Source organism: Dromiciops gliroides, chromosome 2 (assembly GCF_019393635.1).
Source record: "Dromiciops gliroides isolate mDroGli1 chromosome 2, mDroGli1.pri, whole genome shotgun sequence".
NCBI lineage: Eukaryota > Metazoa > Chordata > Mammalia > Microbiotheria > Microbiotheriidae > Dromiciops > Dromiciops gliroides.
Window position 1 is genome coordinate 682328602 of NC_057862.1, and position 17636 is coordinate 682346237.

General features: G+C 43.9%; 1 protein-coding gene across 2 annotated transcripts in view; it reads right to left on the reverse strand.

Annotated features, from left to right (window-relative positions):
- Positions 1 to 398: 398 nt before the first annotated feature.
- The window catches only part of KCTD9 (potassium channel tetramerization domain containing 9), a 32317-nt gene continuing 15079 nt past the window's right edge, over positions 399 to 17636 (reverse strand). For both annotated transcript variants that reach the window (XM_043979977.1, XM_043979976.1), the window contains 9 exons: positions 16692 to 16788; positions 15987 to 16045; positions 15700 to 15828; positions 8121 to 8188; positions 7927 to 8022; positions 7120 to 7269; positions 5379 to 5484; positions 4188 to 4321; positions 399 to 2361 (listed from right to left, as the gene is read on the reverse strand). In XM_043979977.1, the coding sequence (XP_043835912.1) occupies positions 2245 to 2361; positions 4188 to 4321; positions 5379 to 5484; positions 7120 to 7269; positions 7927 to 8022; positions 8121 to 8188; positions 15700 to 15828; positions 15987 to 16045; positions 16692 to 16788 (956 nt within the window). In that variant the 3' untranslated portion in view covers positions 399 to 2244. The remainder of the gene's footprint in view (positions 2362 to 4187; positions 4322 to 5378; positions 5485 to 7119; positions 7270 to 7926; positions 8023 to 8120; positions 8189 to 15699; positions 15829 to 15986; positions 16046 to 16691; positions 16789 to 17636) is intronic.

Consider the following 17636-nt stretch of genomic DNA (forward strand, 5'->3'; position numbering starts at 1 on the left):
CTTCAGGGCCAGCCACGATCTCACGCTGGAAAAACAAAGGCCCCATGTTAATACAGGGCTCCTTTTGGCTTTGCCGGATCTGTGATCTGACTGGGCTGCACAATCCCCACAAACTAGGACCCTCTTCACCCTTTCTCATCCACACCCTTCCACAGACTCTCCATCAAGATCTACGGAACAACCTGAAGGGGAGGTCGTGGCTCTTGCTGCTACTAATGCCCAATGACTGCTCTCCTTCCTGTTTGGTGATGAGCCCACCTCCTTTCCTGCTAACACTCTTTCGTGAGGAAGTCTTTTACAAAGCTGCTTCTGTGACCCCTCCCCCCCCCCCTGCAAACACCCCAAGAGACACAAACCATCAAGGTTTTTTTTTTTTAATTTCAATTCAAATGCAAGATGAAAAGAACCTCCTTGTCAATGTTCCAGATTGCTTTTTTTATTAATACACTCTACATTAGACTTGAAATCTGCAGTTTCTGAACAGTCTTCCGCAGTTTTAAGTCATGTCTACAGAGGTACCTTTAAATGAATGAATGATGCATTCTCTAGTTACTGAAAATATAATACAACAATGAAATGGATTATTTAAATATAATTTATACACATACTGATTATGAAAATAGATCTCTTTCAATACAATATTCTACTTCTCTGTCTTAAAAATGATAAAGCAAAGAAAATAATTCATTTTTGAAGTTGCTTTCCCTTAGCTAGAGGTCCGGTTCCCCTCTCCTGATACACACACTCATTGGAAAGGAAAGCTTTGCATATGTAGAAAAGACCAGACAACATAAGTATTGAGCCCGAGTCCTTCCTCCAAAAAGAGGCACACCTGCTGAGTAGCTTACTGCCCAGGGCTGAGGAGTCTTTCCCTCTGAGCCTTGAGAACAGCCCCTCTGCCTGTCTCGGGGGAGCTAGAATCAGGGCATGGAGTCACTTGCAAACAGGATGGGCCAGATCTTTGCCAAGGAGAGCCACAGGTGCAGACTGGCTGGCCTCACATCGGGGATCAGCAGCTGCCAGTTTGGGGGGAGGTGATCAGAGCGTCAGTTTCAATCCTTGAGTCCCCGTTATAAAATCTGAACTGCAAGTTCACTGTGTTGACCCCCAAGAATGGAACTCTCAGCTATTCGTTCCTATTTCCCAACACTCATTGCAATGTATTTGGATGTGATTCACCACATTCCTGAGTGGTGACTGCCTAGACCGATCAGCACCTGCAGTTAACGACTATTATTGATGCACCTTGATTTTTTTATTTTTAGTTTTTTTGGTTATACAAGCAAATTCCTGTGCTTGACTGTATGAGATAACCGGGCCTGTGCAAATCAATTATCTGTCTGCTTTGGGGATGAGGGGAACCTGCTTGGAGCAAAAATCCTTTTCAACCAGGAATACACAGTTAAGGTGAAGCTATAGCTATTCTCCCCTCTGAGAGTGAAGAAGTCCTTCCTTCTGAACTCTGAGCTAGTTTACGAGAAGCTCAGTTCTGGCACATTTGATAAGACATCTACTCCATCCCATCACCTGAATTCAAAGATATGTAGTGAAATTCCACTACCCCACCCCACCCCTCCTCAGTTAGAACTGAGAATTTCTTTAGTTTAGCTGCTGTGTTGCTCGAAAAAAATAAACATTATGAAAATGTACCTGAAAAGAGAGGCTTGGGGAGCTCTGCTCCACCACATTCATCAATTCTGATAATTTATACAGGCAATTAAAGTAACAGTAGCAACCCTAAAGCTAGCTGTAACCTCAATAACTTTTCCCCTAATTGCACAAAGTTTGAACAGTTTAAATATCCATATTGCATCTAGAGATTCAATAAATAATTGCATATGTTGTGCTTTTCATAAATTAAAACCCTCGATGAATTTCAAACCAAGATGGTGTTTCCATAACATGCCTATTTAAAAGCAAATGTACTATCATCTACTATTCCTGACTATTAAGGCCAGGCAAAGTCTCCCAGCCCATTCGAAAGGCAGCAATATAATCTAATTTTCATTCAGCTATTAAGTAAATGCTTCCTCTTTACAACTTGAGGAAAAAAAAGTCAGATTTTTTTTCCCTTAGGCACTACTGAGAATATACATTATTGTCTAACTGCTTTGTAATTCTTTTACAGTGTTATTTCTTCTAAACTACTGAGTAGGTGGAGAAAAATGTGTCACAAGGAAAACATTTCGCATCTTCTCTTGTTTGGGATAAGTCACCTAGCCTGTGGCCCCTCCAAGAGGCCTCTTATCTGACACTCTGGGACATGTGCAATGGAGTCAGCATCTCTTCAAAGATGGCGCCCTTGACATTGGAGCCTCTCAAGTTGGCTTCCTGGAGGTCACAGCCCGAAAGATCACAATTCTACAAAGTAACAACAAAACTCAATAAAAATCTGAAGAAAATAGATGAAACTTTAGTTGTTATCATTACTGTTACCACAAAAAAGTGAGCAGCTTCCATATCACACCTTCCAGCTCACAAAGTCCCATGATGTAGTCCAAGCTAGTGTCATTATCCTCATTTCACAAATAAGCACACTGAGGCAGGTGCTCCCGGGGATTAATGACCTACCCGAGGTACCAAAGGGTGTGCTCAAACCAGGGCTTGTGCACCGCTTTGCTTCTCACTCCACTTATCCTTTCCATGTCCTGAGAAGCAAATGCCAACTATAATGGAAGATGCCCACCCTGCCAGAGCCAAATTAACTCTGGAGACTTGAGTTCCGCCTGAGGAATCTACACTTCAGACTGTGGCTCCTGTGAACCACTGTGGCTAAGGCTTTGGTTATTTATCAAAGGGACCCACAATGGTGGGAGAGGAAGGGGCTGGTGGTGGTCATGGCTGTTGTGCTTTAAAACAAAATGGTAAAAAACTCTAATTTAATTGTAAACCTCTAAACAATTTCTTTTGTCATGATTAGTCTTAATCCATTAGGTGAAAATCAATGCTTTTACATATATAAAGTAAAACAAGATTGCAAAGGAAACTCATTCTATTGAAATGAAGATGACATTTTTCCCCCATCCAAATTTAGAGACCCTGACACTGTAAAGGAAGACATGCCAGTGGCTGCCACCCTATGACCAACCCGATCAGTCTTCAAGATCAAACGACTGGGGACTCTAGCTCTGTGGTCACTGACATCTCAGGGCATCCTACACTCCTGGCAAATAACGAAATAAAAACTGCAGGCCTATGTTGCAATTAAAACCTATCACTGAGCCCGGGCCTCTTTCTTAAACTTCAAATCATCTACTGTCTAGCACAATTAACAAACTAAAATTTTCCATCTGGTAAATTTTTGGATGACAGTGACTCTCATAAAGGTCAAACCAAGCTTGGCAGTCAGTCCCTCTCTGTGTTCAGGTCAGGCCTGGTAACAATGGGCTGGTATCTATACTCACTGAATCCTGGTGCTCACACTCCTGTCAGCTTAACATGCAAATGGAGAAGCCATAGCCTAGATGCTTTTGGATAGCTGATTAAAGGTAAGAATGTCAGTTTGACATTGGGGTCAAGTCTGGATATGAAAATGAATCGCCAAAGATCTATTCTGCATCTAATATTAAACACATCTGTCACTGAAATGTTTTAAGTGAGCTCAAAGAATTTGGTCCTTTTGTAGAAATAATCTTAAGAAAATTCAAAGAATTTGGAATCCTATAGTTACTGTTCAGGTCACATACATGAAGGCCTAAAAGAAAACCAGAAAAAGCATGAAACACCTTCAAATGGGTAATACACACACACACATATAAATATATGTAAATATGTACACATATATATGTGTATCTCTATAGTTATATCTTCATGTATATCCCAGAACTAATATCTGCTTTGTAAGACAGGTTTTAAAAATCCAGAATTGTTCTTCCTCCTCTGCAGAGGTGCAGGACCATAGGAGTACAATGATAAAAGTAGCATCAGGATTATTCAACAAATGGGTTAATTTTATTGAATTTCTTCCCCTTTTCTTCCTTTGCTATGTGGGATGTCTCTCTGGGAAGGGAAAAGGGAAAGGATATAAAATGTAGGTGATATAAAACAAACAGTATTATTTTTTACTAAAAGACCAAACAATTGAAATGAAAATTCTCCTAATTGTGCCAGCAAATTACTTGAGGCTACATAGCCCCCAAGTCTCTTGTTCAGCCATTGGACAGTAACACATTTAATGGCCAACTCACCTCTAAGTCTGTCCCTGCTAGAGTTGCTCCTCGAAGGTTACAGTTCTTCAGTTTTGCATTTTTTAATGTAGCAACTCGAAGGTTGATCCCTGTCATCTGACTTCCTTCCATATCCACACCTTTCAAATTAGCACCTAGAGAGATCGATGATATTTTGAGAATGGTTTCTCTTTACACTGGACTCCCACCTCCCCAAACCACACAGGGATTAGCCAATTTGCGAATGGGAGTGGGCAAAAAGATAGAAAGCTCTTTTATACATTATAGTGGAATTTTGGTAAATGCAAATAATTATCTAAGCATGAAAGGCCAAACTTAACAGTCTTAAATAATCAAGGAAAATCAATGGTTTTATATGCATAAGATAAAATATATGAAATCACAAAGGATCCTACTTTATTAACATTCCAGACTAAAATGATAGATAAGCTCCAGTTTTTTGAACTACTGGAGCAAACTTGAAAACAGCTAATCTGGATAATAAGCTAATAAAAAAATCTTTCTGAAGATTTGTGAGCTTGGAACATAAAATAAGCAGTATACCTGTCAATTAGGCCTGAACAATACTTCTGAAATGTAATTATGATACATTTCCTCTTTATTTGTGACTTTCAGGGGTGATTACTTTTATGTGGAGACATACAGAAACAAAAAGTGACTTGTCCAGCAACAACAGAGATTCTTTTCTTATGGAAAAGTATGAAATTTTGTTTTTAAAACGGGAAGCTACCCAAAACTAAAACCTTGTTGAATAGAATTCCTCCCTGCTGATGAGCTTAGAGGGAAGGAGGAAGGAAACACTTAATATGTCATTAAGCACCTACTATGTGCCAAGCACTGTGCTAAGCACTTCACAATTCTTATCTCATTTGATCCTCATAGCAACCCTGGGACGAAGGTGCTATTTATTGTCACCCCCATTTTGCAGATGAGGGAACTGAGGCAAACAGAAGTGAAGTGACTCATCTAGGTTCAACACAGGTAGGAAGTGTCTGAGACTGAATCTGAACTCAGATCTTCCTGACTCCAGGTCCAGAGCTCTATCCATTAAGCCACCTCACTGCTAGAAAATGCCAGGTGTGACTATGATCGACCATTTTCATTCTCTTGATTTAACTGTAAGCAGCGGCTTCCCCAGGAAAGGTCCAGTGTCCTCCATTGTGGTAAGAGTATTTGGAAACAAAATCTCACCTTCCAAGTTGGCTTTAAGGCCTGAAGGATCTTCAAAGTTACATAATTTCAGAGATGCCCCTTCTGCATTAGAACAAAGCATTTTCACCCCCTGGAGGTTTGCACACTGTCAAACAAAGGGGAAATGTCCATATTATAGGAAGACTGGAGTTTAAATTAGAAGAGAACATCACGGCTCAGGTAGAAGAAAAGTGATTCGTGCCAAGAATCAACACAACACATTTCCCTGATGTATCTACAGTTTGTAAAGTGTTCTCTTACAAGCCCCTTTGTGCTTGGGTGGAACAAGCATCATGAGAACGGGCCCCTTCCAGGGTTGGAGCCTCAAGGCCAGAGACATTCAGGGAACTGCCCAAAGGCCCACCCAGGAGCTGCTGAACAAGCACTGGAACCCCACGGATGAGAAGCAAGTGTTTCATGCACTCGGCCCACCATGCCTTGGATTCAGGGAGCACAGAGGATATCAGGTGTGTTCTTCAAGCAGTAACCATTTATGCTCAAACTGGTCAGCATAAAAAACACAGGGTCTTAGATAAAAGCGTTCTATAGCAGTTACTGTTGTAGAAAGATGAGCTAGGACCTCGTCAGCAGTGGAGAGCGGGAGACGACTCTGCTGCACCCAGGTTCACTGATGAACTTGTCTACAATCAGGGGTGATAAGAGCATCTCGAAGCCCCGAGGTCCTCTAGTTCTGATGAGTGACCTTTGGCCTCAGTTTGCTGCACACTTAGGCCTCTTGGTCATCTCTGAACATCTCTGCCCCCTTCCTTCCTTTAGGGGTAAGCTCAAGAGGGCAGGGGATGTCTCCCTTGCTCTTTTTTTTTTTTTTTTGTGGGGCAATTGGGGTTAAGTGACTTGCCCGGGGTCACACAGCTAGTAAGTGTTAAGTGTCTGAGGCCAGATTTGAACTCAGGTCCTCCTGACTCCAGGGCCGGTGCTCTATCCACTGTGCCACCTAGCTGCCCCCTTGCCCTTATTTATATACACATATACAGACATATATATCTCTCACCCCCAAAATGCTGGCACTGTACTATCTCTAAAGTTTCTTCCAATTCAACCCTTCTATTGAACATAAAATGACAACCTGATAAATAAAAGGCAGATGATGTGGCAACTTTGTCCAATTGCCACCATTTTTCCCCTTACTAGTTATGAGTTACTACATTTGGTAGGTGTATAGTTAGCACAGGTACCAATGAGTGGTCACCATTTTTCTAAGTCTTTCCTTCATAGAACAATCCAACATGAAAGATGTGATCGCCTCTGGCAGGGCAGGTACGACTGCATTTCTGTCTTCACATTTCTGGTGCCTGATACATAGGGGGCACTTAATAAATGTTTGCTGTTGCCTTGCTCCTTGGTATTCTGATCTAACAAGTCAGTGAGGACTTATTAAAGCACTCATTATGTGCCAAGCCCTGTTTTAAGCACTGAGGATACAATAAAAAGCACAAAACAGATCTTACTCTTGAGGAGCTCAAAGTCTACTGGGAGAGGCAACACATAAAGGACTATGGACCCAAAAGCTATGTCCGGAGAGCCTGGAGATAGAGGCCTGGGAAAGGCCTGCGGGTGGGGTGGGTGGGGGGGTGGGTGCGGAGAGACACACTCTAGCTAACTAAGCCTTGAAGGAAGCCAGGGGAGTGAGGAGGGAGATGAGGAGAGAAAGCTCCACACCTGGAAGACAGACAGGGAAAACGTCTCCAACCCCACTTTCAATGAGTGAAACGGTTCTTACGTCAAGCACGGATCCGGAGAGATCCGCCCGCTCAAGGTTTGCGCAGCAGAGATTAGCGTGTGCGAGGTTGCAGCGACTTAAATTAGCCATTTTAAAATTTATGTATCGCAGGTCCAATCGGGAAAGATCAGCCCCACTGAAGTTCAGACCCTGAAAGAAGCAAGAAATAAGCTCTCCCTAGTGATGCCGAGTGTCCCATTGCACTTGCATCAAGCTCTGCACTTGGAAGCCACCAATACCTCACACAGACACCAGGCCACCCTGCCTCCGAGGAACAAAACATTGCACTATGACAAAAAGTAGCAGCTCTCATAACATATTAGAATAGAAATGGTCTCTTCCATGTTCTTAAAGAAGAGTAAAAGCTTTTGAGTTAAAACAGGAAGAGGGTTTGAATATTTTGTCAATTCAGCGTATGGCAAAAAAGGTTGGTAACAAAAAAGAACCTCATGGGTCTGCCCCAATGTTAGGACAAAAAAAGAATCGTCATGCAATAGGCGACCCAAGCAACCTCAATCAACAGCTGGGGGACTGCTCTTCATTGGGGTATTTTGCACTGATGAGAAAATTGCATTCTTTAGCAATTCAAGCATTTTTATAAAAAGAAAAAAAAGGGAACCACTGTTTAGGATTAAAACGCTGATGTGTCTAAGATTGTTAACCTCCATGCCAAAGGAAATTAAACAAGAACAAAGGAAAAACAATATGCAAGGCTTAATACAAATGTTTTCTAAAAACATTCTCTTGAGTGACTAATCGCTTTGCTAACTGGAGCAAATGGCAGATGGAAAAAGATGTCTTGAATACCTGGCAACGCAATTCTGACTTGGTTGGTGTGGCTAGCAGAAACCGCACAAACTCCTTTCGAGAGATTGGAGAATGGTCTTCTGGTGGTTGAGAATTCTTTAGAAAGAACATATGAATATGTCAGTATTTTTTGAGCTAGGTATGATCCTGTCAGGGTGTTCTAAATACTAACATCAGTGAATATTAAAAAGTACCTTTATTGCCACTTCAAGATGTTCAATCAGTGAGTCAATACCAAAGAATCTGGCTTCTTCTAATACGCCTACCAAAACAACAACAAAAAAATTGGTCCATAAAAACAAAAAGTAGTGTTCTTCATTCATTCATTCATTCATTCATTCATTCATTCATTCATTCATTCAGTGAGGCAATGAGGGTTAAGTGACTTGCCCAGGGTCACACAGCTAGTAAGTGTCAAGTGTATGAGGCCAGATTTGAACTCAGGTACTCTGGAATTCAGGGCCAGTGCTTTATCCACTGCACCACCTCGCTGCCCCTCTCCATTTATTTTGGTGAGGCAATTGGGGGTAAGTGACTTGCCTAGGGTCACACAGCTAGTGTTAAGTGTCTGAGACCGAATTTGAACTCAGGTCCACTTGACTCCAGGGCCGGTGCTCTATCCACTAAGCCACCTCGCTGCCCCTCTCCATTCATTCATTCATTCATTCATTCATTCATTCATTCATTCATTCATTCATTTATTTACTTATATATATATTTTTTTAGTGAGGCAGTTGGGGTTAAGTGACTTGCCCAGGGTCACACAGCTAGTAAGTGTTAAGTGTCTGAGGCCAGATTTGAACTCAGGTCCTCCTGACTCTAGGGCCGGTGCTCTATCCACTGTGCCACCTAGCTGCCCCATCTCCATTTATTTTTGATCCTTCATCATTTAATGCAGGATTTGTTAAAGGAGATAACATCCAGCAAGGAAATTCAACATGGAGAAATTAGTGATGTTCCATGTTATCCTCAAAATGAAATACTCACCAAGACAGAAGGAACCTTTGCTAAATGACTACTAGACTGGATTTAAATACGTGTGTAGTTCAAACATATTTTTGATCATTTTTGTAACTATTAAGGCAGGGGAAAGAAATCCTCCTTAACAAATATGGGTAGAATTACATCCATTGCTTGACAGGGATTCTGAGAAAATCATTCAATTCACATAAAATCATAAAACTCCATTCACTTTTAAAATGGAATGGAGATGAATAAGGTTTGTAAAGTTTCTCCTCCTCTTACACATTTTTGAGATGACAGTATGACTGATTCAAATCACGACAGCTCTCCAAGGGCAAACGCATGACGCTTTATCATCTGCTTTTCTGAGATTGATACAAATTATGTGACTCTCTTAGAAATTATTTAGTAGGTCTATTTCCTTATTTAACAACCCCTTGTCATAGCATCTGAATGAACTGGAGAACTGTGACCCTTCCTATGCAGTCATCGAGTCAGTGAGTACTGTATGGGAATCGGCTTTCTCCACTGTCTCCTCTCACAGCCGCCATCTCACAAGAAGGGCTGGGTCATCTTCCTGCCAAGTCAGATGCCTCTTCGTGCCTTTGCAATCCCACTGCATCCTGTCTTCTCCAGCAGATTTCCCCTCTGACATCTCCACTCTGGCTAATCTTCAATCTCTCCCCACCCACTGGCTGCTTCCTTGCTGCCTAGAAATACGCCCATCTCTCTCCCACATTAAAAAAACTCACTTGATCCTTCCCTCCCCACTACATATTATGCTAAATTTCTCCTCTCTTTTAAAGCAAAGCCATCCACAGTCCCTGCATCCACTTTCTTTCCTCTCATTTTTTTTTTGATAAGTGACCATATTTACTTGGTTATAATGATTACATTTCTAAATTGATATGGAATAATAAAAGGAGTTGTGATGGAAATAGTTGAAGAACCCAGGCCACAACAGGCCTTTAATATTTTTTCCCCTCAGTAAATCCCCCTGCCTCCCAACATTTCTTCTTTAGAAACAGTAAACTTTGCTTTTCCTAGTTTATATACTTTTTTAAATTATAAAAGTATTTTATTATTTTCCAGTTACATGTAAAGACAGTTTTCAACATTTATTTTTATAAGATATTGAGTTCCAAATTTTTGTCCCTCCTTCCCTTCCCTCCCCCCTCTCCAAGCCAGAAAGCAATCTGATATGGGTTATATGTGTACAATCACATTAAACGTATTTCTGCATTAGTCATGTTGTAAAAGAATCAAAACAAAAGGGAAAAACTTCAAAAAAGAAAAAAAAACAACAACAAAAAAGTAGAAATAGTATGGTTCAATCTGCATTCAGAATCTACAACTCTTTTTTTCTGGATGAGGAGAGCATTTTCCACCATGAATCCTTTGGAATTGTCTTGGATCACTGCACTGCTGAGAAGAGCCAAGTCTATCACAGTTGATCATCACACAATGTTGCTGTTACTGTGTACAATGTTCTCCTGGTTCTGTCCATCTCAGTCAGCATCAGTTCATGCAAGTCCTTCCAGGTTTCTCTGAACTCCTCCTGCTCATCATTTCTTACAGCACAATAGTATTCCATCACATTCAAAGGCCACAACTTGTTCAGCCATTCCCCAGTGGATGGGCATCCCCTCGATTTCCAATGCTTTGCCACCACAAAGACAGCAGCTATAAATATTTTTATACATGTGGGTTCTTTTCCCTTTTTTGTGATCTCTTTGTGCTAAGTGCTGAGAAGATAAAGAAAGGCTCACAAGCTAATCGGGGAGCCAATGTGCAAACAACCATGTCTAAACAAGTTCTATGCAGGATAATGAGGAATAGCATGGAAGACCATGTGAAGGAGGCACAGAGTACGTCGGAAGGGCCGCTTTCTATCTGCTCCTAGAGAGCTGTGATCCAAGACAATTCCAAAGAATTCATGGTGGAAAATGCTCTCCTCATCCAGAAGAGAGGAGGATGTGGCATCTTCCTCAGCCCAAGTGGAAGCTGGAGTGTGTGGCCGGCAGACCGAGCAGCAGTCACTGCAGAGGTTTGGGCCTGATAGAATGAGGGTGAGCACCAGGGCAAATGAGACACATTCCAAAGGTGAAATCAAAAGGCTGAGGTAACCAATTGGAGGTGACACTTAGGCTTGGAGGCTGGTGGGTGACTAGGAAGAGTAGAGAGTTTAGGGAGAGGGAGAATGAGTTCCGTTTGAAATGTCCAACAAGCAGCTGGTAACATTTTCTTCTTCTCAAACGAATAACAGATTTCTTGTTTCTGAATTGGGTCTCTCCATGTTGTGCAGGCTGGAGGGAGAATGCGCATTCCCGAGTCCTTGCTTGGGCAGCCTGGCTGCCTCCTCTCTCCCTAGGGCTCCCCACACTGCGGTTGGATTAAGTAAGGATGCCCAAGAAGTTCTAGCTCGTGTCCCACCCACCACCAGCCTCAGCCTCCACAGGAGCAGGGACGATAGGCATGGGCACTGGCCCAAAGAAATAGCTGAGATTTCCATGGTCCTTTCAAAGTCTAGAAAGCACCGTCCATATACGATCTCATCTGAATCATCCTGGGACGGTAAAAGAGGCTGCGAAAGGTTAAGCAGGAGGCAGCGTGACAGCGAGGAAGGAGCCCTGACTTTGGTGCCTGAGGATTTGGGTCTGAATCCCGGTCCTGCTATTTACTGCCTCTGAGACCAGAGGCCAACCTTGGTTTCCCAAATGGATGACTTCCAGTTCCTTCTACTCTAAATCAATTCTCCTCCAACGTGGCCTTGTCTGTACAGAGGCTCACTGTCAGAGGCAGGCTCCCGGCCTCCTGGCCTCCCAGCCTCCCGGCCTCCACCAATGTGGTCAAATGTGGTAGCAGCCGCTCTTCCAGGGGTGGGGGCGGAAGACGATGTTTTCTTTTCCCTACAACTGCGGATTTGGGTTTGCAGGACTAAAGAGTAAGATATGCCATCTGCTGAAATATCTCTGTGCTTTTCGCTGAAGTTTTGTTAGTAAAAAGCAACAATTTCCCAAACTTTGCTGGCACGTGACTAAAGAGGAGCCCATGCTTCTCCAAATGGAGCTGGTCCTGGCCGGGTTCCCACACCTTTCTCTAGTGAGTTGTCTATTTACCAAAGAAGGCCATGTTTTGACTCTCACTGAATGCTATCTGCATGGGGTTTTTTGTTTCAAATCACTCATCTGGGTACTTGGCCAGAGGGCAGAAAACCAGGTGCCAGGGGTGAGGTCAACAAGACAAATTTAGGCTTGATTGCAAGAGAGAAGTCCCCAACAATCTGAGTTACTCCGAAGTGAGTTCATCCCTCACTGGAAGCTTTCGAGCGAAGGCAGGACAACCTCTTTGGAGTGTCTCCTTTGAGTGACGGGAGCATCCTGTGCAGGCAGGGGAGCGAGTCTGCACCCCCTTCTAGGTCCTCGGGAAGGTGGGAAGTGGGGCAAAGACAGAGTCTTCCTTAGGGGAACCAAACTGGACAAAGAGAACCTGCTACGGGGACTCCTTTGCTGGAGCCTCCTGGACAAGGAGCTGGACCAGCCCTGCCTCCTTCTAACCAGGCTCGGCCCAGGACATTTCCCACTACTTTGCCGCCTTTCTTGAGGAGGGATTGTGCTTTCCCTTCATGTTTGCATGCCCAGGACTTAGCCCATTCCCAGAACACAGCACCACCCATCTTTCTCCTTCTCACAGGGATCAGGGATCAGCCTTCCAAAGGGAAGTGCCCTTTGGCCTTTTCAGCTTTTCAAGGGAGTGGTCAAGGAAGGAATGAGGAGTTCTAGTTGAAGATTAGGTGACTATTCTTAGGAAACATTAGGCTCAACTAGTACCATATTATGACACTTTCCTGATTCACTGTTCCTACAGCTGCCATTTGGGGTAAGGAGATGCCTGAGGGCCGGGGAGACGATGGCTATTTGGATAGTTCTCTCTCTGAGCTAGAAATGCTTGGCTTTAAAATAATGTGAAATCAATTAAAACTGTTGCCGGCAGACACCTCTAAAATGCAGAGAAGCCAACGAATATTTTCTCTTCTACATAAGTAGTTTGGGGAGAGAATGTACCAGCAGTTGGGAGATCAGGAAATGCTTCTATAGAAAGTGGTGAAAAGTGCTTAAAAACGGAATTTTTAAGACACACAGAAAAATAATTCTCATAAGGTCAGAGGGTTGGGATCTGTCTAATGAGACCAGCATGTGTTTATATAAGACATTCAGTCAGTTTAAATTTTACAAATACATATACTGTAGAACTCCACTAGCACTGACCTCCGCCTTCTCTGTCCACCTTCCCTGGCAGTGCTGTCTTCACCCATTAGATTGTAAACGCTTTGAAAGCAGGCACTGCCTGTGTGCGTGTGTGTGTGTGTGTGCTCTCCTGTGCATGTACATGTGCATGCGTGTGTCCTCAGCGCTTAGCAGAGTGCCTTGCACAAAGTAATCACTTAATAATGTCTGTAGTCTGGAAAAGATAAGGAGCAGGGGAGGGGAATGAAGTGTTGTTTTTAAAAAAAGTGCCCTTTATTCCAAAGTCATGGAAGAGGGAGGAGACAAGCTCATTCTTCTTTCGCAGGAGAAATGGGCCGGGGGTGATGGGACTGGAGAAGGGGGCTGTAAACTGTCAGACTGCAGCTTAACATAAAAGGAAACTTTCCTTGGAGCAAATTCATGTAACGGGTTGGTCTTTGGGAGGTTTTCAAAACAGAGGTTGGATCACTTCTTATCGAGGCTGGTGGAAAGGGGATCGCCTATCCAGTCTGGGTTGGATAAGAAGGCACCAGAGGTTCCTTTCATGAAAATTCTAGGATTGCTTGCTACCTGGAGGCCCCACTCCGTCTACCAGCTGACAGGATCTTTTTGCCAAGCATTCCCCCTTCTTCATGGGGGTTGCGCCAGTTTCCTCAGCCTGTGCCATCAGGAACTTGGGATTTAGCACAAGGTCCCGTTACCGCTAGAAGGGACAAGGGTGATGATCTCGTTCAACCTTTACATTTTACAGATGATGAAAGTAAGGCTCCCAAACAGTAAATGCCTCATGCACGAGGCCAAGCCCAAAGCTTTCACAGAGCCAAGAGGAACAGAGACAGAGGACAAGGAATTCAAGTGCTCCTGCTCTCAATCCAAGATTCTTCCCACTGCTGCAAACCATTCCTAGGTCCTTCTGACCCCTGGCTCCCCCTCTCTATGGACAACCGTGTCAAGTTTAAGCTCTTGTGCCTGATCTCCCAAGGTCTCTACACCCTCGTGGGACCCTACTTTGTGTTAAGACGCCACCCAGCGCCCACTCTAGGCACCAACCAAACCATGGGAGAAGGCAGAGCGGCAGCAGCTTGTGTTGTTGGCCAGTCGGGTCCAGCTCTTTGTGACCCCATTTGGGGTTGTCTTGGCCAAGATACTAGAATTGTTTGCCATTTCCTTCTCCACCTCATCTTACAGATGAGGTAATGGAGGCAAATATGGTTAAGTGACTTGCCCAAGGTCATACAGCTAGTTTCTGAGGCCAGATTTGAACTATCTGACTACAGGGCTGGTGCTCTATCTCTTGCAGTACCACCTACCTGCCCCAGTAATAGCAGAAGCAGCAGCTAGCACTTAGAACTTTAAAGTTTGCAAAGTGCTTAATAAACATTATCTCATTGGATTCTCACAACAACCTTCTGAGGTAGGTGCCATTATTATCACCCCCATTTTACATAAGAAGAAATGGAGGCAGACAGAAGTGAAGCGACTTGCCAGGGTCACACAGCTAGTAGGTTTCTGAGGCTGGGTTTGATCTCCTGTCTTGACTCTGGGCCCAGGGCTCTATCCACTGTTCACACAGCCACTACAGCACTGTTTGCTGAACATTTCATTTCTTAGTTCTGGGGCTCTGCTCTTGCTATTAACTCTACCTGAATGTCCTCCCTCTCCCTCTGTGCCTGTTGATTTCTTACCCATCTTTTAGAGCCCAATGAATGAAGAGCCACGTTCTCTGTGGAGCCTGCCTGATCTCCTCAGGGGGTGACGGTCCTTTCAGCTCAGACCTCGTAAGGTACACTCTTTATAACTCTCAAAGGCACTTAGGGAATATCGGGTGTTTCAATGTGTTTGAGGAATTACACGGGGAAAAAAGTACAAGGGATGTTGAGAGAGAAATGTGTGCCCAGAAAAAATGAGGAGCCAGGACACACTGATGGACAAGAGCCCCCATACTCCAGCAGTATTCAGCTGAAGGAAGGCTCCCGGTGTTGGGGATGTACCCTCTGGGACAGAGGGTTGATGGGCAAACACAGACAAAAGTGCCCCAGCATGGGCAGGTGGGGCTGAGCTGCAATCTGTGTTAGTGGAGGGAATACTCATCCACATGGATGAAATTATGGTGCCTCAGAGCTGTGGAGGGCTATTTTCTAGGGCAGAATGGAATCAGATATCCTAGTTTCAAATGCTTTGCTTTGGAGGCAGAATGGACGGTGTCTAATGGAAGGAAGGACTGTGAAAAAACAACAGACGACTGTGATGCTTCAGGGCTCCATACCTGTCATTAGTGTGAGCATGGCCTGTCTTGATAGAGGGGGCCCAGCTCACCCCCAGCAGCCACCTTCATGGAGCTCTGCTGGGCCAGCTGGGCCTCCACAAACCATCCTGGGGCCCATCTCCAGGCCCTTCCAGCTTCCTGGGCTGGGCCAGGGTGTGCACTCTGTGGGCACAGCCCAGGCAAGCACTATCCTCTTCTCAAATAAAAGGAAATTTTACCACTGTGATGGGAAAAAAAAAAAAAAAGCACAAAGCACAAAGAGGATTTTAAAGGAAATTAAACCCTTGAAAGACTTACCCAATAAATTAATGCCGTCATTTACAATGAGCTGGCCATGACGTAGGTAGTTCAAAATGGGTTCAAAATACTCAGGACTGCGGTCAATTAGGAAAGCTCCCCGGTGATCTTGTTTATTCCCCCAGGCACCTGTGGCCCCATTAAGACAAAAAAAATCACCATTTTTGAAAATAACATGTATTGTACCATGACTTTTTAATCATGAAAAGGCAAAGAATAGCAGTGTTCTAAGTAAGCCATCACACCAAGAGATACCACAAAGTCTGGGAAAGCTGTGTCCTACTCACCTTTGTCCTTAAACATGTGGGCCAGCATACTGTCAGGTTCTTTATTCACTAAAGTGCTCCTAAAAGAATTCAGGGGGGAAAGTATGATTTCTCCTTTGTCTTTATAAAGGAACTTATTTAGTCAAGTCTGTTCTCTCACAAGAGACAACACCACTGAAGGAGCTGCCATTTCTGCAGGTGCTACCTGGCATTTCCTGGGCCCGCTCCTCCCAGAAGGCTACCACAACCCAAGGCGGGACAGCCCATCCACTTCAGAGAAGCAGCTGCACTCCCTCCCTCAAGTGACCAGGCCACTGCCACTTCTCTACCTGTACTAAGGGGAAGCATAACTACTGATGCAGTGATGACAGAAAAACCTCCTTTGTCACCCTTCTTATGTCTTCTTGGAGAAAGGCCAGAGAAGACCCCCACCTTCCTCCCCCCCACCCCCTGGCCCAAACAACAGGAAATCTTTGCTCGGTTTTGCTTTGGGAGACCTTGGACAAGTTGTTCCCCTCCACTTTGGCCCCAGAGCAGGACAGAGCAAAGGATTCCAAATAACGGCCCTTTGTAGTCCACCCATTCCCAGAGTTCATAAAGTGGTCTCAGGCTGCCGCTTATTCAGAGCACTGGAAGGATTGGGGGGGCAGTCAGTAATGGGGATTCAAGGAACCCGAGGAAGTCCTCCACTGCCTTTTCAAAGGACTTAGGAAGGTGCATGCCTACCGTGTGGTTGTAAAGTACCGTCCCCCCACATTGAGAGTTAGCCAGTCGGTGTGAGCTCCGGTTGGCCCTTCAGGTAGTTTCCTGTCTGTCTGAGGATCTGCAGAGAGGAGAAAGAAGACAGCATGACCCTGGACTTGTCTGGTGATTCCCCATGGAATTCAGTAGTTCCTTAAGGATGGGCCCTAATTACCCTCAGCTCTGGACCACAGACAGAATGCCATAATCGTCCCTACTTTGGAGATAAAAGAAGCAAGGGTTTGACTTTCCAAAGACACAAAGAAAGGGGAGCAGAGTTGGGGCACAAGGAGTTCCTAATTTGTAAGCTGTCTGGGTATCCGAAAGCTGTAGTTATTATCGCTGGAATGAGGAATGAACCTTCCCATAGAAACAATGTTAGAAGCATAATGAAGTCTGTGAGCTGCCCTGCAAAAGATTTTATAATCTGCAATGGTTTTCAAAACTATGCTAAGAATAGGAGAAACCAAGGGGAATTCGTTCCTTCTTTCCCCAAGGCAGAGCCAATTCAAGGCAAAATTTTGAAAAAGACCAAACTTATTTTTGCTTTCCTCCCTGCCAGCCCCCTCACACTTACTCCTAGCTCCTCCCTGACTCTGGAGGCCCCCAGCTCACATCAGAGGTACCCTATCCATGGCCGGCCCTGCCCCCAAATGCTCCCTGCTTTAAAGTGACCCATTCAATTACTGTCTTAGCCGTAACTGCTCACAATGAAACAAGCCTGAGTTTTACTGAAATAATGTCTTATTCCGGCCTTAAAATGTTTGCTCAACAGAAAAATTCTGTTTCTTTTGAACTTAAGAAACATTTTTTTTCCAACAGATGTTTTTTGCCATTGACTCTTCTGTTAAAGAGAAAACTCATACATAGAAATATTGAAAGTGTGGCTTTAAAAAAAATTTAATATTTTAGTTTCCCCCAATTACACAT